Consider the following 26786-nt stretch of genomic DNA (forward strand, 5'->3'; position numbering starts at 1 on the left):
AAAATCGTGTGCCTTCACTTAATACAATGAGTTGTGTGTAAGGAATTATTTAAAGGAAGGGCCCTATAGCTTGCTATGATGTATAGCTCTTGAGGGGGAAAATGAATTCAGCTGCAGGTAGAGACAGTATTTTGGGAGGCACAGTTTAGAATTTGGCTGAACTTCCATACTCAGTGGTCCCAAGCCATCAATAACAGTCATGCTCGTAAAAGTCTCCAGAAGACGTGTCAGTTCTCAAGGACTCTTTTCACCTTCGAGCCTCTCCTCTCATGTTAATCATGTTAATCCCAGTTGAACTATTATGTGGCTACAGGGGAGGAGTGTGAGTCCACTGATACTACATAAACTGTGATAAAAATTCATCTTGTGCTTAAGCTAATACTCTCCCCGTGCTACCTAGCATTGCAAGCCTTATGCATGGAGCATGGCGGAAACGTGGCCCTGGTCACAGTTAGCCTCTCTCCCTTTGCTCGGCTGGCTGTCCACCTTAGCCTTGGCCAGCCTCGTGATAAATGAGCTTGTGCCCTTGTTTCCAAGGGGAATAACAGAGCATTTGTTGGGGGTGGAGGAAAAGCAGAGGGTTCTTGGGAAAAGAGTCTCAGCACAAATCCATCATCTTCATCATTAAGAAAATAATTTTTTTTCTGGGCTCTGAAGAGCATCTTTCTGTTTCTCAAGTCAGGTTTCCTATGTATAGATTGTTCTTCAGCATTTTATATCTTTCCTTTCAGTCTGCATCCTAAGCCTCTATTGCCTCTCAAACACAGATCTTCCCTACCTCCTCGAAACCTGGTACCATTTCATTACCACTGAATTAAAAAAATAAGAAAAGCTTATTTTAGCACCCTAACAGCTGATCACTGCTGGAGAAAAACCATATTTCCATGTTACTTTAAATCTATCATCTCAGATCCCAAATGAGTGCTTCTCATTGCCTGATGGTCCTGCTGCTCTGGTAAGGTCATTCATGGTCGCTTTCTCTAAGAATTTCATTTCACACATTCATTCCTCAAACCTCCCACATCCTACCCCTCCTTCCCCTACCCAACTCTTAGCTGATGGTCTCACCTCTTATTTTACCGAAAAGATGAAAAGCTAACCAAAAGAACTCATTCACTTTTCCACCATCGAATCTACTTGATCTGGGTCTGCATGCAGTGACTTTTTCCTCCCATCTGCTTATCATTTTCACTCTCTCTATTGCATCATCCCAACCACTTACAAACACGCTCTGGGGTTTCCATAGTAAACCATCTCCATACTTGCTCCACTACCAACCTGTTTGTCACCAAACTTTTACAACAGCTCTCTCCATGTGCCATGTTTCCCTCCTTATTCTTCTCACTTTCCTCCACCGACTCCTCTTTGCACCTTGCCCTTAAAACTCCATTAAAGCTGTTCTCTCCAAGTTTCCCAAATGGGTGGACATTTTTCTGTATGTGTCTTCCTTGATCTGGCTTCCGAATCCCAGCTGCGCCCTTTCTCTTTCTTGGGCATTCTCTTAATATCTGTGACCCCTATACTTGCTGGCTTTCTTTTGTCTCTTGGCTGCTTCCTGGATTTAATCCTAAACTGTGGCCTTTTCCCCTCGATGCTCTCTTCCAGGTTGCTTTAATCTCCCCAAGGCTCTTTTATCACCTCTGTGCTGACAATGTCTTCATTTATATTTTTGTCCTAAACTGCTTCACATTTGCCTATTAGACAATTCCACTGGCACATCTCAGTAGGTATTTTTAATTTAAGATATTCAAAAGCCTCCCTCACCCTAACCTCCCACCCATTAGCTTGTTACATCCCTTTTATATCCCAAACTGATACTGATGTGTCCTTTATTTCATCCTGATTAGGGCCATCCCAGTTAAGCTACTCTCCTTTCTCATCTGGATCAGTAGTCCTCTCCTTCACGATATCCCAGATTCTGCTTTTGCAGCTTCTGATCTAGTCTCCACACACTGAGTGATCGTTTGAAGATACACTGGGTAATGTCTGCAGCTCAAAACTCTTCGGTGACTTCCCAGAGACTGCAATAAAATCTCCCCTCCTTGCTGCGGCTTACAAGGCCAGAGGTCAGTTTCCCCAGGTGAACTCTCAACTTGCCCTTCTTCCAGTGCTGTGGGAGGACAGCGAGGTCCCTCCTGGGCAGGCGTGGCCATCCATAGTGACGCAGGAAGAAGAAAATATTAGAACTTTCACTTTATTTTTCATCTCATCCTTTAACATTTCTATTTTTGGATATGTTTTATAATGGAAATGAGTATAATAATACATGGATATAACTTATAAGTAAATAAATACAAACATTGAGGGTGATTGCTCAGAAATATTTTCTGATGGCAAGTGTGATTTAAATTCAGAGGAGAATGCTCTAAGACATCAAGGTTTTGCCTTGCTTTTCTCATTCTTTCTCTCTTTTTGGTTTTTGATCTCAAGGTCTTTGTGGAACGTATTCTCCTTGCCAGGAAAACGCATCAGACACTGCCTCAGAGAAGTCTTCCCTGACCACCCAACAAATGCTCCTTTCATCACTTCTTCTGGGCATTTTGTGTTTTACAGTCTCCATGGGGGGAATTGTGAGCTTATTTACTTGTGTATTACTGTTTCCCTCGGGGCAGGGTGTGACTGCTTGTGTTGGGTCTCTGCACAGTGATTGGCGGAGATATTTTGGCATTCCCCCAAAATATTTTTAACTGAGTGATTGAACTTAGGGTCACATTTATGATGTCTTCACTGTGATTTTTTTTGTCTCCTCCATGTCATTGCTGATGTCATTCTCTTTACAGGGAACCATTTTCCTCTTTCTTTAAAAAACCCAGACTCCATATTTTAATGCCCACTCTTCTCCTAACTGGCTTGCTCTCCATAGGACTGTCCCACATATTTGCATCTGCACACACATCCCACCTTCAATCTACCCTCTCAGTCCCCTTGCTTCCAATTTCCTTTCATGAACTGCATTCCCACGGAGTTTACCCCTTGGTCACTAGATTCACCCTTCATATGGCTTCTTGGGATAAGCTTTTGTTCACACATTCATTTAATCTCTTTACTTCACCTTTGGTTTTTAGATACTGCCTATCAGATTTTCCTGGTTCTGAGCTCGCAGCCCAGGAACCCCTATCTGCCATCACCTCTCTTGCCCTGGCCCTGGCCTTCCCCTTTTTTAGGCTTCTGAGATCCCAACCTAATTCCTATCACCCCATTCCCATTGTGCTCGCTCTGGAAGGGAGGATGAACACAGCTGACCGCTCTGAAACACCAGGATTCACACTGCTGTCCCTTGAGGCTGGCCTCCAATACTTGACACTCACATAACTGTGTAGATTTACATTTCTCATAACAATTTGAATAGTGAACAGCCTTTATAAGAAATAAGCATACTCCTTATTTACTTCCTTATGCATATTATTTATTTATTAAAGCACTGTGTTAACAGCGTATCTCCAAACACTGAATCTAAGCCTCAGGAGCAACAGAAGGCCTCCTTTTGTTCCACACAGGATTGTGCTGTAGTTTTATTTATGCTTTGACACTACTGCCAGTTACCCTGAAGACTGTCAAGTGTGTTTGTAGCAATGTGGACTGAAAACAAATCTCCAAATGTTAGCCAGATGGGGCACGCTTTATTTCAGCAGCAAATTTTAATTTTTTTTTTTTTGTTTCCATAATGGGCATAGTTTTGAGACCTCAATTCTATGGCATATTGAATTTCTCCAGGCTTTGGGAACTGGAACATGTGTGTCAATAAAGGAGACTTCGCCCTCATATTCTGGTCCTTTAGCAATTACCCAGTCAGCTTTGTCGACTGCCTGGTCCTCTGCTGACCAGCGTGCCTCCCCGGCTGAAGGGTGGGAATATTAATTATGTCTGCAACGACTCCTTGGAGGCCATCCTCCCCATTTCTTCAATAAGTCAATAGCTTTTCTAGCCTTTTAAAAAATCCTTATTTTATAATGAAAACTGATTATCTTAAAATGAAATTATCTTTTTTTTTAAATTTTATTTTAATCATTGTTTAAATACAGTTTTCTCCTTTTTACTCCCATTCCAGCCCACACACCCATCCCTCCCCACTTCCCTCCCATTACCACCCTCCGCCTAGTTTTTGTCCATGTGACCTTTAAATTTGTTCCCATGAACCCTTCCCATTCTCCCCTGAAATTCCCTCTTCTCTCCCCTCTGGTCACTGTCAGCCTGTCCTCTAGTTCAGTGCCTTTGACTATGTTTTGCTTATTTCTTTGTTTTGATGTTTAGGTTCCTGTTAAAGGTGAGATCATATGGTATTTGTCTTTCACTGCCTGGCTTGTTTCACTTAGCATAATGTTTTCCAGCTCCATCCAAGCTGTTGCAAAGGGTAGGAGCTCCTTCTTTCTTTCTGCTGCATAGAATTCCATTGTGTAAATGTACCATAGTGTTTTGATCCATTCATTTACTGATGGGCATCTAGGTTGCTTCCAGCACCTAGCTATTGTAAACTGTACTGCTATGAACATCGGGGTGCATAGGTTCTTTTGTATTGGTGTTTTAGTGTTCTTAGGATATAGTCCCAGCAGTGGAATTGCTGGGTCAAAAGGCAGATCCATTTTTAGTTTTCTGAGGAAGTTCCATACTGTTTTCCATAGTGGTTGTACCAGTTTGCAGTCCCACCAACAGTGCACTAGGGTCCCCTTTTCTCCACAACCTCTCCAACACTTGTTGTTTGCTGCTTTGTTTATGATGGCCATTCTGACTGGTGTGAAGTGGCCAAGTGGGATTCATTCCAGGGATGCAAGGATGGTACAATATTCACAAATCAGTAATGTAATACACCACATAAACAAAAGCAAAGACAAAAACCACATGATCATATCAATAGATGCAGAAAAAGCATTTGATAAGGTACAGCACCCATTTATGATAAAAACACTCTGCAAAGTGGGAATAGAGGGAGCATTCCTCAACATAATAAAGGCCATATTTGAGAGACCTACAGCCAACATCATACTCAATGGGCAAAAATTAAAATCTTTTCCACTAAGATCAGGAACAAGACAAGGCTGTCCACTTTCACCACTTCTATTCAATATAGTACTGGAAGTTTTAGCCACAGCGATCAGACAAGAAAAAGAAATAAAAGGCATCCAAATCAGAAAGGAGGAAACAAAACTGTCACTGCAGATGGCATGATAGTATACCTAGAAAATCCTATAGACTTGGGCAAAAAGCTGATTGACCTAATAAGTGAATTTGGCAAAACAGCGGGATACAAAGTCAATATCCAGAAATCAAAGCATTTGATAAGGTACACCAACAATGAAACAGCAGAAGCAGAAATATTCTTTAAGTATGCTGCTTATTTACATTTCCTTACATAAAACAGCATAATAGTAGAACTAAAGGTGGTACTTCTCTCATAATATTTTTTCCTCAATTATAAGAGAAATAGATACTTCTTGGAGAAGATTTAGAAACTACTAGTCCCATCAACCACAGCTAACAACTGCTAATATTTTGGTATATTTCCTTTTGGTTGTTTGAATAGGCAATCCTCCAAATAATCTTTACATAAACAATTTTGTATATTGCAATGTGGTATTTGACATAAATATTGTTTCATGTCATTAAACATTTCCCATAAAATGATTTTCATAGTTCCTCAATACTTTTTTCATATGGATGGATATATTACTTTAATTCTCATCTCAAGAAATATCCCTATATCTATATTTATATCTTTATGTCTATATCCAATACTCCAATCCCCCCTTCTTTAGACATTTAGGCTATTTACAAATCTCTACTTTTTTGGTATTTGTATCTAAAGTTTTGTACACATTTCAGATAATTTCTTTAGAACAGATTCCTAGAAGTAAAATTACTATGTTAAAGGATATGACTATTTTTAAGACTTTTGACCAGCATTGCTAAATTGTTTTTTAAGAATGTTGAAATAATTTACACTTCAACTAGAAATGTGTGCAAGTGTCTAAGCTCCCTTAATCTAGCCAGCATTGATTATTGTCTTTTAAAAAATGAATTTAAAAGTGTCATGTCATTTTATTGTCAGTTGTTATGTCTTGACTACTAATGAGGCTGAATGCTTCCTCTGGACTCCAGGTCTCATGTTCGTGTGTCCTTGGGCCATTGCTTATTAATTTGAAGGAGCTTATAGTATCTTAAGGGTATTAAACTTTGTCTTTTATACTTGTTATACCATTTTCATTTCAGTTATTGTACAGATGGGTTTTGGTTTTTATAAGTTTAATATTTTTATGTAGCAAATCTATCAATCCTCGACCCTTAGATATTACTTACAAGTTTAATTACATTTTTACAAAGAGAAAGAAAAACATGTACAATGGATAATGTAATAAATACCCATGAACTTGCTGGAGAAACTTAATAAATACTCATTTTTTCCTTCTGAATTTTTACAAACAAAATTACAGATAAAATTGACATCTCCTTAATCCTTTTTCCAGTAACATTTTCCTCACTCTTTCTCCCACTTCCTCATTATCCAGAGACAGTGCCATCATGAATTTGGTGTGATTTTAAATATGGTGTTATATTTTGATCACAAGTATATATACCCATAAAAAATGCATAGTGCTGCTTAGGATGCTTTAAAAATTCATGCGATCTCTCATACTATTCATGTCATCCTCTTGCAACTCATTAAAATTCAACATTATGTTTTCAAGATTTATCCTATGTTGCTACCTACAGTCCAATTAATTTCCTTTTACTGTCTGTATAGCATGACTACACCACAACACTTTCCTTCTTTCTTCTACTGATGTACATTTCCATCGCTTCTGACTTTTTGGTGCAAACAGTGCTCAGTTAACATCTGTACATGTCTCCTGGTGCAGGTTGTGAGTTTTACTTAGAAATGGAACTGCAAGATAATGGGGTATGATGAATTTATAATATAAGTAGCTACTGCCAGGTTGCTCTTTTAAAAAGGTTGTAAAGGAAAATTTGTCTTAAACCTTGTCTAGAACAGAACATTTTTGTACCTTATAATTACAAAAATTCCTTGTGGAAGGAAATGAGCATCTCTGTAAAATGCTTAAGCTCTTTTAAGAGAGAACTTAAATGTTTTCATGGAAAGGAGATAAATACATCAGGTAATGAATCTGTTAATTAACTAGATAGGGGAATCCTTTGTGGGGATGGTTAAGCATTTTTAAAATAAGTTTTAAATGAGATTAAGACTTCTGGAAGGCTACTTAGTCACCTACATTGACTGTGAGCTAGCTGTCTAATTTAATTATTATATATAGTTATTATATATATATATTTATATGTTTGAGTCTGATTTATTACATATATTTTTAAGTACTTTTTTCCTAAGTCAATAAACATGTTTTATTCGCATCTGTTGTGTATAAACATTCTCATTTTTTTCATGTCTTTGCAAGACTTATTGCCACAGTTTTTTATTCTCACCAGTTTGATCATTGTAAAATGGTGTATCACTTTAAAAAATTTAAATAAATTATTTCAATAATTTTTAGTGAGTCTAAACATCTTACATTTTTGGTCACTTGAGTGTCCTATTCAGTAGGTTTTCTGTTCATGTTCTTTGCCAAGTTTTCTCTTTGGTTGTTTCTTCTGTGTTGATTTATAGAAGATTTTTGTGAGTTATGTATGTTTCAAACACCTTCTTACAGCTTGTACTTGCCTTTTAACTTTGTTATGGTGTGTTTTGTCACACAGGAATTTAAACTTTTTATGTAGTCAAATCTGTTCATATTGCTTCATGAGTTCTGCTCAGTCATGTCTTACAAAATCGTTTCTTATCCTGAAGTCATAAAGGCAGCCTTTGGTTTTCTAGTTCTAAGGTTTTGTTGACTACATTTAGGCCTCTGACCTATCTGGAGTTGGTATATCTATATAGTGTCTGGGAACAATTTAATTTTATCTTTTCAATTTGGATAGTCACATGTCCCCATACTATTTTAAAAATACTTTATATTCTCCTTACAGATTTGAAATCCTCCTTTTTCATCTAGGAAGCATCTATAAATGCCTGGGGCTCTTTCTGGACTCTGTTCTTTATAGTTTATCCCTGCAGCAATAATCGTGCTCTTATCATAGCTTCAGAGTAAGTTTCATTTTCCTAGTAGAAAAATTTCTTCTATGTTCTTTTTCAGAATTGTGTGGGTTATTCTTAAATTTAGCATTAGTTTGTCAAACTATCAAAGAGGTTCCCATCTTTTCTTATATTATTCCTTATTGATTGGTTACTGTTATAAATGATATGTTTTTATTGCATTTTCTAATAGTATTATTCATATTTAGGTTTATTATTGATTTTATATATTGATCTTATATCAATTAACTTCACAGATCACCCTTATAAGTTCTAAATCTTCATTAGATTCTTTTGAATTTTATATACACATAATTTTATTGTCTGTAAATAATTTCTCTCTTTCTGTATCTCATTTTCCCTCTTTCATTTCTTATTTCTCTTATTTGCTTTTTTGGACTTTCTGTATTGGGTACTATATAGTAAAATGTTAAATATTGGAGCGTCAGCTTGTCTAATTTCTAATTGTAGAAAATGCTTTTACTATTTTTATATGTACAAAGTTAGCTCTAGGGTTATTTGGTATCAAGTTTTCTTTTTCTAATTTAAAAAATGTACTTATTTGAAATTTTTTTTAATTGAGGGAAGAACACTTTTTAATCTTTATTGTATTTTTTCCGTTACCATTTAGTCCCCTTCACCGCCCATCCCCCCAGCAGTCACCACACTGTTGTCCATGGGAAGAACACTACATAAGATCTACCTTCTTAACAAATTTTCAAGTGTACAACATGTTGTCATTGACTATGATGTTGTATGATGTTGTGCAGCAGCTCTCTGCAGCTAATTCATCTGACCTGACTAGTCTTTTTTAAAGGACTTAACTTGTTTTATATGTAGTTAACTATATATTATATATTAACACATTATACATGTATATTAGTGTCAGTTTCTGGACTACATAGTCTATTCCATTTATCCGTATGTTAATTCTTGCCTTAAAAGCAGAATGATTTAATGATTATAGTTTTTTATAGTATGTATTAATAGTTAAGGAAGTTCTCTTTTATTTTTTCTCTCAAAAATTTAAAAACTAATCTCACCTCTTTTATCCTTTTCCTTTTATTTCACCATCACTTCATAAAGTATCAAAATCACTGCTAGAATTTAAAATGGAGTTTAGTTAACTTGTCAATTAACTTAGAAAATATTAACATCTTTGTAATGTTTGTGATTCCAACCAGGAACCTGGTACATCACTATGTTTATTCAAGTCTTATTTCTCTCCATTGCTCTGTGACTTTGAGAAAATTAACTAATCTCTTTTCTACTTAGTTTACTCATTTGTAGAATGGGAATAATAATGCTATCTATCTCAAGAGGTTGTTGTTGGAATTAAGTGAAATAATTAGTATTATGTTCACACAACAATGACTGGCATATTCTAAATGCCCAGTTAAAGTTAACTATTATGATGATGATGAATAGTATTAATTCTAATAGTTTTTTAAATTCTCATATTATCTGAGATTAATGTTATCTGAAAGTAACATTGATTTTATTTCTTTCAAGTAGTATACTCTTTACTTCTGTCTTGTATTCTGTTTATTTAACATATTATTATTATTTTTAATGCCTACTATGAGCCAGGCATGCTCTTTAAATACCCAATATGCTGTACCAATAAGACAGACAAGATCCCTGCTTTCATGGAGCTTACATTCTTTTGATGTTGCCTGATGCTTTTGAACAATACTAAGTAAAAAAGATTATAATGAGTATTCTGGTCTTATTTTTATATATAATAAGCATCCTTAGTAGTTGATCTCTAAGTATAATTTTTCTTATGTTATAAGACAAGTATTTATCATGCTAAGGAATATCTAGTTATTGATAGTGCTCATTCATTGTACTCAGTCAACACATGTCACTGAGTGCCTATTATATGCTAGGTGATGATACCTGGATGCTGGGTGTATAATGACAAACAGGTACTCTCATGGAAAACAGTCTAATTAGGGAGATAAACCTTAATAAGATTTTTATATAAAATGTGTGATTATTAATGGTGTTGAATTTTATCAAATTCCATTTAAATATCTATAGATAATATTTTATTATTTAAACTATTGAACTGATGCATTATATTAAACTTTTTTTTACTTTTTGTAACCAAAAAAACATAGCATTTCAGTATAATAAGGATTTTCACAATTGTACTCCTGCATAAGACTGGCAAATAGTTTGTAAATAATAATTTGAATTTTATACAGCAAATTCTTGTTTGACATTGGGAGAATATTTTTTGATAATACTGGTCTGATCAAATTAGAAAAGTACAATTATTTGAGAGACTGTTCTTGAGGTTCGTCTTTCTGCCTCTGCTCTGAGCCTCTCTTAATGCAGCTGCAACAGATTTGAATTTGTGTTCTTTTTTGAGGGTGGGAGGGAGAGGGGAAAAGAGAGAGATTGAGAGAGAGAGAGAGAGAGAGAGAGAGGGAGGGATATGCTGGCTAGGAATGAGTATATTAGCTAACATTTTACTGAGAGATCACAATGGTGGTCATCGTTCTGAGAGCTCTCTATGTATTAACTCATTCATTCCTCAAACAGCTGTATGAGGTAGGCAGTACTACTGTCATCTTTGTAAAGGTGAAGAAACTGAGGCACAGAGCCAAAGGCCTCAGAACTGGAAAGTGGCCGAATCAGGTTTTAAACCCAGGTAATCTGGCTTCAGAGCCAACATGCTTAACTACTCTGGTAGGTATATGAATAGAGATAGGTAGGTTATGGCACCATAACTAACTAACATCAAAACTTAGTCTTTAACAAAACAAAAGATTGCTTCTTTCCCAAGTGAAGTGTATGGTGGGCCTGGTGGCTCTCTAGTTTGGCAGTCCTCTGCCTGGTGGCTTGGATGGAATTCTAGGTGCATCTTCTGTTCTGTGTTCATCTTCCAGTAGCTCAGTATAAACATTTGTATCTACAATCACCAGGTCAGGAAAGAGAGGGAACTTGGAGAATAACATACTGGCTTAAGCTTCTGCCTGTAGTGACACATCCCTTTTCAGAATTCATTGGCTGAAGCAAGTCACATGGGTCAACCCTTACTTCCAGGGGCAGGAAAATGTAATCTTATGTGCCCAGAGTAGAGAAGAACCAGTTATATTGTTGACAGCCCTGATGTCACCATGATATGAACTTGTACTCTAGCTCTGCCATGGACTCGCTATGTGACCTTCGACAGGTCCTTGTGCTTCCAATTTTAACATCTAGAAAATGACAATATCACTTTATTCAGTTGGTACCTATTATATGTTGAGCACTTACCATGTGCCAGGCACCCTAGGACCCTGGGACAACAATAGTCGTCCCAGGTGTAGTCCCTGCGCCCAAGCCGTCTACGAGTTAATAAATACCATACTGTTGACTTTCAGTTCTAAAATTCCAGAATTTTATTAAAAAGTAGCAGTAATAACAAGCCTTTTAGCATTATGTTAGAGAGACTCAGCCACTTTCTCAGCAGTTTCCCCCTTGCTGAATCCACTTAGCTACAGCATCCACTCCATCACACCAGCGGTACACAAACGCTCATCATTTTCAGCCTCTAGTGTAGGTATACGCTGTATACGTAGTAAAAAGCAGTCTTTGGACCAGTCTCACAGTGATTTTGAGTTCAGTGGGCAGAACACTTCATAAAAAACAGAAGCGAATCAGTCTGATCAGGAAATACCTCGGCAGAGAACTTTGCCAAACATTGTACATTCCAGACAGTAAAGATTTTTTCTGTTACTTATGACTAAACCAAATTATACAACTTTTAAAAATTTGAAAACATTTTGCTTTACAGTTAATTTTTCCCTAGAGGACTATTTATTGGTCTCAAATAGGAGAAATATGAATAAGTATACGTATGAACATACGCAAATCTGGTCTGCCAAGTTTTTAAAAATCTCTTAGGACTTGAAGTGGCTTGCCAATTTTTAACTTACTAGTTGCCCCTAGTCAATATACAGTTCACAATGAAAAATTTATAAGAATTTGAGGCATTGTCTCTAAATATGATGCACCAGCTTAAAATTTGAGTGAAATATACAAAGAATTCCATTCTACTTCACACTGGTGCAATTGTGGTGTTTCCTTCAGTTTTTAATACTGCATTCCCAGTTCTTAATCCAAACCCAAAAAGTAGTGATGCAACAGTTGAATGTGTCTTACTCAAATAAACTTCTGGTTAATCACACCCATTTCCCACCCTTTTACAAGACTTGAGTGCTTCAGAGATATTGAGTTAGTTTCACAATATAACAGTTTTTGTCCAATTTGCTACTCATTTGTACTTTGGACTTATTCAATATTGGCATGTTTGTTCCCGTCTCAACAGTAAAACGAGGGCCAGACCACGATCATATACTCTCATAACCTTGATCATGTAGGCTCATTAACTCTGCCTTGCTCAGTAAGCATCCAATGCTTCTTTCTGGGTTTTCTTCAAGGCAAAATAAGAATAACCAAGATTTTGAGTATGGCCAAGGACTTAGAGAAGCTGGTGATGTTTACTAAGGAGAGATCAACAACCTTTCTCCCTCCTCGTAATGCACATTCTGTTCTCCCTGAGTAATCCAATCTACTGCCATGATGTCAAGTGCTACCTTTTGTCTCCCAAATCCGCATCTCCAGTCCTGGTCTTCCCAAGGTCCATTTCCCCACCATCACCACCTGGCTATCTACACAAACAACTCAGACTGAAAACACGTGAGCCAGAAAGCTGTAACTTCTTTCCCCACAGCAGCTTCTTTTGTGGTCTCTTCTTTCCAGGATAGTCCATTTCACCCATTTAGCCATGAGAGGCACCTGGAGTCATCCCTGGTTTTTCATCTTCCTTATCAGGCACCAAGTCCTGTTGATTCTACTTCTTTAATAATTCTTGAATTGTCTTCTTCCTACAACTTTCAGCTTTGAGCTTTGGTTCAGGTATTCACTTCCTACCTGATTACAGTAACAGCTTCCTAAGTAGCCTTCCTGTCTCCAGTCAGGTTTTCTCCCATCTTTCTCTCCATACCCAGGCCTGTAACTTCCCTCACGTGCAAATCTGACCACATCAGTGTTATGTCCACTTCCAATTTCATTCTGTTGACTGGATGGGTGTTGTTCCACATTCTGATCCTCTCCAATGTTGGGGGCCTACTCGGGAGGTCTCAGGCAACTATTTCCGGAGAGTTATGCCTGTTTCTACACTCCTAAAATGCTCTGTGCCTCAAATCATCATCGCCTGCCTCAGCAGAGCTCTTTCACCCTGACTATACTCTGTCTTCCTGCTCATCTTCATTGTTTTGCTTTGTGATGACTGCAGAGGAAAAGGGGATGAGAGGAAGTACAGAGGGAAGAAATGAAAAGCACTGAAAAGCCTGGAGCCCAGTTCCCTGAGGCACTTTCCCTTTCAGTCCATGGTCTTCTTTTGTAACATGTTTTCTATTGCACTGTGTGTATAGTTTTTGAGTGGCTTTGAGTGGGTTGTATTATGTCAGAATTTGAGCTTCAAACAACAGTGTCAAAGTTCAGTTAAGCTACTCCATTCTGTTTGGCTGAGCAGCCTGTGGGAGCCTTAAACTGACGCTAGCCCCCTAATGCCAGTGTGTGTCCCGAACAACAGCCGGCAGAGTCACAAGCAAATGTAGATTTCTGATGTGACTTCCCCAACAGCCGCATGATCAAGTTTTCCCTGCTCCCCAAGCCCTTCACCTTGGGTGCCCATTTAATAAGACTTTTGTAGGGCTTAATGAAAACTCCATTCTTTAAGTTCGGATTGACCAATCTGGCCTTAGCTTGGGAAGCCCAAAACACTCTCTCCACAGACTCAGATGAAGGGCTGTGCCCCAGGTCCTGCCTCTCTCTCTGTCTGCACCTTCCCTTAACCTCTTCAAGTGGCCTCTCAAGGCCTGCTATGTACTTCCTCCAGGACCTGTGAGCAATAAGCTTATCTATTTCAATTTCTCTTTGGCCTTTTGCTGAATGGGGCTCACCATCTGGCACCCTGCATGCCACTTAACAAATCATGATGTAGCAAAGTCACAACAGGCGGTGACCCTGCCTACTGATCTCACTCTACCCCGAGTCCACTGTATGACTTAATAAGTGATGTTTTTAAGTAATAAAGAAAAAGGTAAAAGAAAGAAGGAAAACATCAAACTGTTGAGAAAAAGGCAAATGGTTTCAAGATAATCGTGAATTTCAGTTTAAAATAACATATCCCGGGGAAGAGGCATTTACCTTCTGCTGCGGAAATGTGGACTCCATCATGGCTGCTTCAAAGCTGTGAGCACCGGCTGCCTGGGTCTTCTCCCACAGAGATCTGAGAAACTGCACAGAACGACTCTGTATGGACAGGGGCTCTGGAAACAGGCTCTGAAAGGGCATTAATGAGAAAAACATGTTACCTCTTGTCACAACAATATTGTTTGATTGACTACAATGCACTATTTGGGCTTGGCCTGAACTTTAACATGGTTTAAATTTAAATAAAACAACAAAGAAATGCATCTTGAAGATCAAACATATGATACATTTTAGGCTTTTCCTTTTTTAACAGAAAAATTAAAATGATTGAAAAGGATTTTCAAGGCAGTTGATATTGATCTCTATCAATATGCCTAACCTTTGTGACATAGTGTTTACTGCTATCATTTCCAAAACATGTTCTCTAATTGGAAAATGATTAATATAAATATTCATATTTATTGTTCAAAGCTCTGAGAAGTAAGTTATAGACTTAAATCTGAAGCACAAATATCAGAGTTGATCAAAACACTGGAAATTAAACAACTGAGTGCTCATTTTGCACATACTCGAACATGAACAGTGTGAGTGGGTATGTGGGGAATAGAAACACTTTTAATCCTCAAATATATAATGAGTGAATACTCCTAGAGCTTTAAGATCTTCTAAATTTTAGATAATAAAATCATTAATGTAAAGAAAATCACATTTATATATATTTCACTCAAGCTAATGAAAATAGAATTTTCGAAGATTTAAATTGTATTTGTATATTTACTAATCAATTCTGTGTTTAATATTCACTTACATGTTTTGATGTTTTACCTAAAAATGTGAGAAGCATTTGAAGTCAAGGGAACAATTTTATAAAAACATAGAACATATTCAACTTCTGGCCAAGATGGAGGCGTAGGTAGACACACTGTGCCTCCTCACACAACCAAAAGAAGGACAACAATTTAAAAACAGAAAACAGCCAGAACTGACAGAAAATTGAACTGTATGGAAGTCTGACAACCAAGGAGTTAAAGAAGGAACATTCATTCAGACCTGTAGGAGGGGCAGAGATGGGCAGCCAGGCAGTGAGGGCTCATGGCAAAGCCACAGTGGGAAGACCCAGCGAGGCGGCAGATGGTGGACTGGGTGGTCCCATATCCACGTGCAGATAAACCAGGAGAAACAACTGGGGAGTGGGATGGACTGCACAACCCAGAGCCCCAGCTTGGGGAAATAAAACCCCAAACCACTGATTGAAGACACCTGCGGGGGTTGAGGCAGGGCTGTGGGTGGGCGGGGAGAAACTCCCAGCCTCACAGGAGAGTTTGTTGGAGAGACCCACAGGGTCCTAGAGCATACACAAACACACCCACCTGGGAATCAGCACCAGAAGGGCCCACTTTGCTTGTGGGAAGTGGGGGAAGTGACTGAAACTGGCAGAGAGCAGAACAATCACTATTGTTCCCTCTTTGGACCCCTTCCCCACAGACAGCGGCACAACACAGTGATTGAGTTGCCCTGCCCTGGTGAACACCTAAGGATCTGCCCCCTTACTACATAACAGGTGCACTGAACAAAAAAAAAAAAGGCCCAATGAAAGAACAGATCAAAGCTCCAGAAACAATACAACTAAGCAATGAAGAGATAGCTAACCTATCAGATGCACAATTCAAAACACTGGTAATCAGGTTACTACCAGAATTGGTTGAATTTGGTCACAAATTAGATGAAAAAAATGAAGGCTACAATAAGTGAAATCAAGGAAAATGTACAGGGAACCAATAGTGATGGAAAGGAAACTGGGACTCAAATCAATGGAGTGGACCAGAAGGAAGAAAGAAATATCCAACCAGAAAAGAATGAAGAAACAAGAATTCAAAACAATGAGGAGAGGCTTAGGAACCTCCAGGACATCTTTAAATGTTCCAACATCCTAGACATAGGGGTGCCAGAAGGAGAAGAGGAAGAGCAACAAGTGGAAAAGTTATTTGAACAAATAGTAAAGGAGAACTTCCCCAATCTGGCAAAGAAAATAGACTTTCAGGAAGTCCAGGAAGCTCAGAGAGTCCCAAAGAAGTGGGACCCAAGGAGGAACACACCAAAGCACATCATAATTACATTAGCCAAGGTAAAAATGAAGGACAGAATCCTAGAGGCAGCAAGAGAAAAGGAGATAGTTACCTACAAAGGAGTTCCCATAAGACTATCAGCTGATTTCTCAAAAGAGATCTTATAGGCAAGAAGGGGCTGGAAAGAAGTATTCCAAGTCATGAAAGGTGAGGACCTACATCCAAGATTGCTCTATCCAGCAAAGCTTTCATTTAGAATGGACGGGCAGATAAAGTGCTTCTCAGATAAGGCCAAGTTAAAGGAATTCATCATCACCAAGCCCTTATTATATGGAATGTTAAAGGGACTTATCTAAGAAAAAGATGATAAAAAGTATGAACAGTAAAAGGACAACAAACTCGTAGCTATTGACAACCACACCTAAAACAAAAACAAAAGGAAACAACTAGAACAGGAATAGAATCACAGAAATGGAGATCACATGGAGGGTTAGCAACAGGGGAGTGGGAGGAGGAGAGAGGGGGAAAAGGCATGGAAAATAAGTAGCATAGATGGTAGGTAGAAAATAGACAGGGGGAGTTAAGAATAGTATAGGAAATGTAGAAGCCAAAGAACTTATATGTATGACCCATGGACATGAACTAAAAAGTGGGGAATGTGGATGGGAGGGGGTGTGTAGGGCAGAGGGGAGTGAAGGGGGAAAATGGGACAACTGTAATAGTATAATCAATAAAATATATTTAAAAAACCATAGAACATAAAGGGAATAAAATATTATTTATATACATATAAAACCATAGATAGTATATTTTAGATTGAGGTATGATAAAATAATGATACTGACTTATAAAATCCTATTTTCTATCACAGTGATATTCAAGCATTTACTTATGAAAATCTCTTGGTAGTTTGTATATGAAGTGTTTCTATTTAGTAAATAAAAATTAATACATTTTTTCCAGAAATACATCATTATTATCATTAAGATGAGCTGTTTTTTGTACAGAGTGGGGAAAGGTGAAGAATTTTATACTCTGAGTAAGTGGTCCACAGATTAAAAAAGGCCAAGAGCCAGTAACAGTTAAATTGATTATCAACCATAATGTGGACACACCTTGGAGTTTCTTGATTATTATCAGAAACTTATAAGCACATGATTTTATATTTAAAGAAAAGCAGAGCCTGATTTTATTAATCACCAATCCAAAGGAGCAATTAAGCTGAAATGAGTGAATTCGAGAGCTCCATGAATGCGTTACATTGACAGAAGAGCACCTGGCCCAGCACACAACGTTGGGTTTATAATTATCAAGTCAAAGATTTGATTTTTATTCAAATCTTTTGTTGATAGTGTGAGGTCAAAGCTTATCCAGACCACACAATATTAAAGGTGTGGAAACAAAAGGAACCATTACAGTAAAATGAGCAAAGGAGAAAAGCAGTATAAACATGATTTTTGGTGATTTTGCTTACAGAGAAAGACTAAGAACCAGACTAAGTCAATAAAATAAGGTAAAGGGGCAAAAATAAAAGCAAGTTTCCTTGATTTGTTTTCAGGAAACTGACAACTGTTAAAAACAAAGCCAAAGATCAAACCAAGTACAAAATCACTGATGAAACTATTTGAAAACTGTAAGTAAAGTAAGTAAAGAAAAATAAGGTCATTCTTTTAAGAAATGGAAGAAAAATCAGTGCTGGGTTTTGTTTTGTTTTATTTTGTTTTTTTGTATTCCAATGTAGTTTGATTCACATCAAAATGTGAGTTGCTCTCTCTAAGATATTAGTAAGTCTAATAGAAAAAGATGATAGTCTTAAGTCTTAAGTCTTAAGGCACGTCTAAGCTGTCTCTTTTCTTAATTACTATTGTTCCATTTTATGATATATTCAGCTGACTTTATTTATAAAAAAATACAATTATTTGGTTGGTGACTTTTGTAGGGGTTATTATAAAAATATTTTATTAATGTAAGGAAATAAACGATCTGACTACTTGGCCTAATTGTTAATCATCTTATAACATTTGAATTCTGTTCCTTTCCAATAACCCCCTGTCTTACCTTACCTGCCTGCATCCACTCATTTTATTTTATTTTTTAAACACATTTGCAACAGTTAATAGGTGAGTAGATCAGGAGACAGATGGTCTGAATTCTGCCTTTCAGTTTTCTTATCTGCAAAAATGATGTCTAAGATCTCATCTATTACTAACATTTTATATTCTATAAACAAGTTTTATGTAAAAACTTAATGCATTTAAGAGAAATACTTCCAAATAAGAATCTCTTCTGATGCTAAAATATTTGCAGCAAATTTTATATTTAATCTTTATTGTATATGTTTCCTGTTACTATTTAGACCCCTTATACCCCCCCAGCAATCTGCATCAAATCTTTTATTGTTAAGTTGAAAGTTCCTCATTATGTAATTTTGCCTATATACACATATTTTGTGGAAAAAGTAGCAATTGCAGTATTTAAAAAATGTCAAAAAGGATATATTGACATACAAATTAATTGGAGATTGGAACACTATAAATAAAGGCTAGCTTTACATAATGAAAGCCATTTCCCCAAATCACTTTTTTTTGTTATTTGTTTAGCAAAAAAGTATATTCCCTTTCATTCTCTCTGTTTAATAGATATTAATAGGGTTGGCCTCCTGATTAGCAAATCAGGACTTCTTATAAGGAACATATTCTAAAATATAAAAAATCCTTATTAAAAATTAGTGATGAAATGTGTATGTATTGCTGAAATGTGTATGTATTGCTTGATATGTTTGACCAAACATAACAAGTTTGGTCAAAGGATAATTCAGTAAAAATGCTTATGAACTCATACCGCAGGACACATCAAGGGGCCACGATGCACTTAAATCATACACACCTGCTGGAACAGGAACATGATCTGGATCCACGGCTGAGGCTCTGGGCTGATGAGAATGAAGCTGGACTTACTGTACAGGCAGTAATGGCCCTTCAGAGAGCAGGTGAAGAACAGCTTGGCTACACAGCTTCTAACAGAGTCTAGAAACAAATACACACAGTGTTGAACATTCGATTCTTCTCCGAGTTACACTTGATATTTCAACACACACACACACACACACACACACACACACACACACACAGTTTTAGAGATACATTCCTCAGTTTTCAGTCTGTCAACTAACACCTCCAAACAACTGTGTATTTTGGAGTGGCTCTGTTTCATGGAGTGTACATTTAAATGTGGATGCTTTTTAAAAAGTTGTTTATGCATTTTTTTTGGTAATTAACGATGCATGAAGATTCTCCAAGGAAACTCACATGGAAGAGAGAGATCTCTCTCCAATCAAACGGGAGATACTGTGTCATTTCTTTCCAGTTGGGCACCTGGAAATGATAATCTGGGAAGAATAAGCAAATGGGTGGAGGAAACTCAGATGTCTTTTAGATGGTGGATGGTATGTCATGAACCAGGAACACTATTCACTTGCTTGTGCAGGGGCCACACAGACAGCTTCCAGAATAACTCTCACCAGAGGTGTGGCTTCCTGTGGACTGGCCTGGTCTGATTTGAAAAGGTCATTTCATGTTGAAGAGCTTCAGTAGGGAAGCTTAATGAGATCATCTTTCAGGGACAAGAAAGTGGGGGAAGGTGGTGGTGGTGAAGTAGAGCAGAAGTGGTGAGAAGTTCTAGGTAGGAGGAGCCATTTAATCTTTAAGTCCTACAGGATGGGCATTATTATTTCTAGTTTGAAAGATGAAGGAATTTAGCCCTTTTTAGGGTCACCTTAGTGAACCACTCTGACTGCCTCCCTCAGCACCGTGACCTTGGTACATGACACACAATACATGCTCCACAGGGAATATCGGGATGAATGAATGATGCTCAGGGATCCAGGAAATATTGCTGAAGGCTGCCTAATCTGTGGCAGGGGCAGGATGGGAACTCAGCCAAGCTGATGCCACGTTGGAATGCTTTAGGCACTACCATACTGGGGATCTTAGAATCTGTTGTTCATGGAGTATTTCTTGTTTCAGAATTCATATGACATACATGAAACATTTTGAAGATTAATAGATTCACTATGCCCTACTGTTAAAAATGGAAGTGGATCAGAGTTTGTGAAAAGTGTATAGGGATGCTAATAAGGTGAAAGAGTCAGTCCCTGACTGTGCATATCAGGGGTCAGGTGTGAAGGCATAACAGGTGTTTCAGGAAGAGTTTGGAAGCTTTCAAGTAGAGTGGCCAATGAAATCTTAATAATATTAACAGCTTTTTGTGATCCTGACACTTTGGTATGAAAGACAGCTAGTTTTCAGGAAGTTAATTGTTTTGGGAAATTAAACAAATCTTGGGTTGGGCATTTGATATCCTTGTTTAAAACAAGAAATTATTCCTGCATTCTGGGCATGAATGGATCATGAGATGTAAAGAGAATTTGAAGGTTCAGTGGAAAAGACCAGGAAGCCTGGCTCTGAGAAATAAAGAAAAGGAAGGAAGGAAGGAAAGGAGAGAGGAAGGGAAGAAGGGAGGAAGGAAGGAAGGAAGGAAGGAAGGAAGGAAGGAAGGAAGGAAGGAAGGCAGACATCAAAATAGAATGCAGCATAGTATCGGCTTAAAAACGCCCAATCAGAAATTGTTTGACAAGGGTAATGAAAAATATATTTTGACACTGATGCTCTGAAAAATGGAATTTAAATTATTCTATACCAGAGAAATAAGAAACCAAGTATATCATAAGAGCATCCCAAAAATGATATTTGAAATAAACCTAATGTATGTTGACATCGAGATAGCAACATGTTTTGCTTTGGTAGAAAGTTTCAAAGCAAAGTTCTTTTCTAAGAACCCAATGCAGTGGTGCGTCAGTTGCAAGCTGGATTTCAGGTCTCTGCCATGAAAAAAAGTTTTTGTCTATTTCCTTCACTGAATTCTTACTGAGCATTCATGTTTTCTTTTGAAGATGAACATTGCTTTGATTTATTTACTCACCCTGGTCTACCAGCTTTCTATACACAAACCACAGGGGTCCCAGGTCACATTAAATTGCCAAGCGGGTAGAGGAGAGACCTTTAACTTAGAAGCATACACACTGGCTGGAAAAATAAATCTGTTCTGTGATAGAAGGTTTCTGTTAATACTTTTAGTAAAGCTGACCTGTATCAATATTTTTCTTCTCATTTTTTTCCAAAGCTTTCCTGGCTTGAAACGTTTCCCCCATGGTATTAACATTTAGTTGTTACTTTTTCTCTGTAATTTTATCCCTCCTGTTCATTTAATGGTAGTGAATGGTAAGCAGCAATAAATGGCTGTTGAATAAATGAATGAATGTCAGAAACTGTGTGAGAGCAAGCCGGGCCATGATGTGGAGCCTACTTGTAAGAAGCTTACAGCCCAATAGGAGAAATGTCCATAAACAACATGATTTATAAACATCAAGAAATAACATTTATAAAAAATTGTTTTAAGTCCATTATGAGGGGCACACTCTAACGATTACTCAGAGAAATGAGCAACTTATTACATTGGGGAGGAGACATGTGAGGTGAACCCTAAAAGATGACCATGGCTTTGAACTCAGAAAAAGTGTGAGGAAGACAAGCATTTTAAGTGTAGGGGACACCCTAAAAAAATCACACAAGGCGTGAGTGTTCAGGGTAATTCCAGGTAGTAAATTTAGTACATACGGGTTATTAAGATTTGGTTTACGCATACAATTGATACCCAAAGGGTTGTTTTTTTTTCTTTTTTTTGGACTGATGGGAAGTGAGAGAAGATCAGATGGGAGAACAATCACTGACAGTATCTACATAAAGTTATTTTAAGTCCATGAAATAACGTAGTGTTGGGAGGAAAACCACAGAGGTAAGAGTACATTTCATTAACTTGACTTATGACTATTGATGTTGACCTTGATCACCTGGCTGAGGTAGTGTTTACCTGTTTCTCCACTGTAAACTTACTCCTTCCCCGCAGCTTTGCCCAGTGTACTCTCTGACAGGAAGTCACCACGCACAGCCCACACTTAAGGAGTGGGGAGTTTACTTCACCTCCTTTAGGGCAGAATAGCTACGTAAATTATGTAGACTTCTGCACAGATTTGTCTCTTCCTCCTCCAGCTATTGCATTCAAATTATTTAGTTAACTGTTCTATCAGTATGTATTTATGGGTACTTATTACAAAATTCAATACTCATTTCATTTATTTCTTTTCACTCTCATTGTTCTAGCTTTGGCCATCAGCGGTTCTTTCAGTTGACTCCTGTGTCCATGTGATGTGCCCCCCTCATTGTATGTGTGGGGTGCTGTTTTTTTTGAGTACTTATTTATTTTTCCTGGATTTAAAATGATCCTGGCTCATTTTGCATGTTTCCTGACTCTGTCTTAGGATCAGCTGTTTCTCCAAGGAGCTCCAGTTCCTTCTATTGGAGACTGGTACTGGAAACCAAGATGTGGGTGCTAGGTATGCCTGCCACTACTGGAGTGTCACTGCTCCTTCGCCCTCTCAGCTAACAGAGCCAGGAAATCATATGCGTACACTAATACTTGTACGGACACATTTTTCTATATGCAACTATCTGTTGCATAGTTCATATGGATGAACTGTGAACAGAAGTTCACACTGATGACTTTAATTCTAATTCTTTACCATGTGGGTAGTTTTAGCCTTGCTTATCTATAAATCCCACATCAACAGTGAGAAGCACAGCTTCCTTTCTGTTAGTATTTTTATCTCTACACACTACAGAAGACAGAATTTCTCTTCCCCTCTCTCTCTCTATCTCTTTGTCTCCTTCCTCCCTTCCCTTAATGTCTTCTTCTCTTCCCTTTCTTTGCCCTCTCTCTCCTCCCTTTTTAAAGAATCTTTGTGTATTTAGCATCTACCATAGCGGTGCTTGGCATAGAGAGGCTTCCTTTAAAACATAATAATAACATTTTATCACACGCTTCCTGGTTCCTTCTGGAGTGACAAAGATAAAAACAGTAGGGTATTCTCATGAAAATAATCATATACTATTAATTTGGGTTTCGAAATTTTATTTCATTTTGATCTATATACTCCACATGGTCATATCTAGCATGAAAGATACAGCTATTTATTAATGTGAATGTTCTTTTTCAGTTTGGCCACTTGCATTTTAGTTGTATTCCAGATTCCAATTATGTTGTGATCTTGATAAAAACAATAACACCAGCAAAAAAACTTCTGTATTGTTTCATGGTTGTAAAATGCTAAAAGAAAACCAAAACATGAGGAATGTTGAGAGTATGCCAATTAACATTTTGGGAGACATCCTAAAATTAGAAAAAAAATCTTAAATCATGAGGTTTCAGAAAGGAGTTATAGTTTTATAATAATATTTTAAAACTCCAGTGAAAATTCTTAATTAAGCAAAATCATAGTCAAAAACAAAAGTAATATTTTAGTTTAAATATATGTGAGAATTATTTAAAATATTAGAGAAAGTTGATATGTGGAATAACTAATATTAGTATTCACATTTATACTAATCACTCTGTTAGGAGTTTTATATAATTATGATTTCATCCTCATCATTATCTATTATTATCTCTATTTTCAATTAAGAGGTTAAATGGTCAGAGAGTTAAGTGACTTAATGGAAGTAAGATGCAGAATCAGAATTTGGACTCAAGTTCCTCAACATGTAAGACCTATGTTTTTTCACAAAGTGATACTACCTCCTCCGCAGTCACATTGTCTACTGGACTGGAACATGCCTGTAATTTCTTTGAGGACAGGATGGACAATCCAAAATAAATTGTCTATCTTTAACAAGGCCACATAAGTTGTTCAGCTCTAGTAAAATAACCCAAGGCATTCATTTTTATGCAATTACTATATAGTCAGCAAAATTCACTAACCTGGTAATAGGACAAATCTTTTTATGTCTAAGGAGCCCTAGCAAATCTATAAAGAGAAGCTCTTTATAGGCCTTTGTGAAATGGGAACAATTGGCTCCTTTTATCCTTAAATACGGTAGGAGAAAGTAGGGGAGGGTTTGGAGCCCGGGAGAAATAACCAAAATGAATAGGCTCAGAGTGCCTTCGAGGTGAAGAAAGCTGTGGAATTAGGTAAAGGGAGGGCTGTGGTGTTAACTTTCACGGCCCGTGATGCTCTGCTATCAGTTGATAACTGTGTATATTTTTCTACTTATTTACATAGGATCTGAGAAATACACCGTTCTTGGGAGTGGAGACACATAACTCATCTCACAGGTGGGTCAGTTATATATAATCTATGCTATCATACACTTTTTATTTAGAGATCAGTGCCTTTCAAGAATAAAAATAGATTATAGCTTTGGTTTTTTTTATAGCTAGTAGAAATACCAAAGAGTTGGCTTTATTTTTTGGAAAAAAGAATGTGAGCTCTTCTTTTGAATTATTTACCAAACTGACACTATGAAAGTACTCCTCCCACTAAATAAGGGTCACATAAATGTATCTGGCTTGAATCCTACGTTTTTCAACTAAGCCGTTCTTCTCCTCATCCAAACTGAATTTCAATTCAAACAGGAATGTTTTGCTGAAAGTGCTGGAGTGACGGTATTCACACATTGAACATGTAAAGAAGCAACAAATTCAGAGAAGGCATTTGGAGGACTTAGCAGGAAGGGAGCTAATTTTATGACTCTTCACTCTGTTTGCAGGTGTGGGGGTAACAAATTACGCTGAACCCTTATGAAGCAGGTCTTACTGTCCCTGTTTTATTGAATAGGAAATCTCAGTATCAAACTTCCAGGAAGCAAATGGGCTGGAGTCTGAATCCAGGTTCCATAGCTCATTTTCCTTCAAATGGATTAGAACACGAAGGTTATCGAAGTGCCTCAGAAAGGAAGTGCGGTTCACTGGAAACATCTTTGGCCCAGGCGTCAGGCACCCAGGGCCGGAGCCTATAGACTGCTCTCTCTTCTCTCTGTCCTCCTGCTTCTTATCTGTGAAATGGGGTAGGCTAAAAGCTGGCCTAGAATGTACTTTTACAAATTTTATTTGCTTATTATCTTTTTCTCTTTAGATTGTAAGCTCCACAGGAGTAAGGATTTTTTTTTTTTTTACTGTGGTTAAAATAAATATAACATGAAATTGATCATTTTAGCCATTTTTTAGGTATACAGTTCAGTGGTATTAAATACATTCAAATTGTTATATATCATGACACCATCCATCTCCAAAACTTTTTCATCATCCCCAACTCAAACTCTGTACACATTAAATTATAACTCTCAAATTCCCTCTTCCCCTAGCCCCTGGCAACCACCAATCTATTTTCTGTCAATGAATTTGAACACTCTTTAAGTACCTCAGATAAGTGGCATCATACAATATTGAATCTTTTGTGTCTGGCTTATTTCACTTAGCATAGTGTCTTTAAGGTTCATTTATGTTGTAGGATATATCAGAACCTCATTCCTCTTTGAGGCTGAGTAATTTCCATTGTGCGTATACCCCACATTTTGCTTACCCATCCATCCATTTGTCATGGACATTTCTGTTGTTTCTACCTTTGGCTCTTGTGAATAATGCTGCTATGAACACAGGTGTGCAAATAGCTCTTTTAGTTTCCGACTTCAATTCTTTTGAGTATATTCTCGGAAGTGGGATTGCCAGATCATATTCTACATTTAATGTTTTTGAGGAACTGCCACACTAGAATGTACTTTCTGGTTCTGAAATTCTGTGATTTGTTGAGGGGCTATCAAGGCACATGGAGAAATGTGTCTGTGATGACTGCTCAAAGCAGGGCTGGGCGTTTGCCCAGGGTTCCCAGGACTCGCTCCCAGCACCCCATACGGGACAGATGGCAGCAGGGTCTGTTAGGGGAGATTTCCGCCTTCTGCTCCACACTAGCCAGACAGGAACCAATGAAGCCATTTCTTCCATCTTCCATTTAATTCTTCTTTGATGTATTTCAAAGACATGGAATTCAAAATACTGACCCAGAATGAATAAATAACACTGCCACTTAACTGTATAAATATCCTAAATTAGACAGAAAAAAAGTAGGAGGAAATGAAACTGGTAATTTGTCTGATGATATCTTTTCCAAAGTAGGTAAAATAAAACATGTTTTTGAAGTCAACTGTAAGTTACAATTTGGGGAAAAATGTGGAACAAGCTTATCACTCTGAAGTACTTTTTTTCCTTTAAAATATTTTATTACTGGTAAAACATAATAGGGGTAAAATACTTCTGATTTTGCCTGAAAAATGGAGGAAGGCATCACAAGCCAGTGTGAACCATTTACTAAGGTTTAATTCCACATGAATTGTAAAACATATTTTTGCCTTAGACTAAAATTGTATGGTCATTCTCGAATTGAAGTTTAGGAGTTCTAAAAAAATTATCTCATTAACTTTGATGTAGGAAACAGAATAAAAGAAATTCCAAGGTTAAAAAAATTAAGATTATCAAAAGTA

General features: G+C 37.4%; 1 protein-coding gene across 3 annotated transcripts in view; it reads right to left on the reverse strand.

Annotated features, from left to right (window-relative positions):
• VEPH1 (ventricular zone expressed PH domain containing 1) overlaps positions 1–26786 on the reverse strand; it is a 200510-nt gene that overhangs the window by 36835 nt on the left and 136889 nt on the right. For all 3 annotated transcript variants that reach the window (XM_036017603.1, XM_028505107.2, XM_036017602.1), the window contains 2 exons: positions 19246–19385; positions 14288–14422 (listed from right to left, as the gene is read on the reverse strand). In XM_036017603.1, coding sequence (XP_035873496.1) covers positions 14288–14422; positions 19246–19385 — 275 coding nt within the window. The remainder of the gene's footprint in view (positions 1–14287; positions 14423–19245; positions 19386–26786) is intronic.

Source organism: Phyllostomus discolor, chromosome 2, assembly GCF_004126475.2.
Source record: "Phyllostomus discolor isolate MPI-MPIP mPhyDis1 chromosome 2, mPhyDis1.pri.v3, whole genome shotgun sequence".
NCBI lineage: Eukaryota > Metazoa > Chordata > Mammalia > Chiroptera > Phyllostomidae > Phyllostomus > Phyllostomus discolor.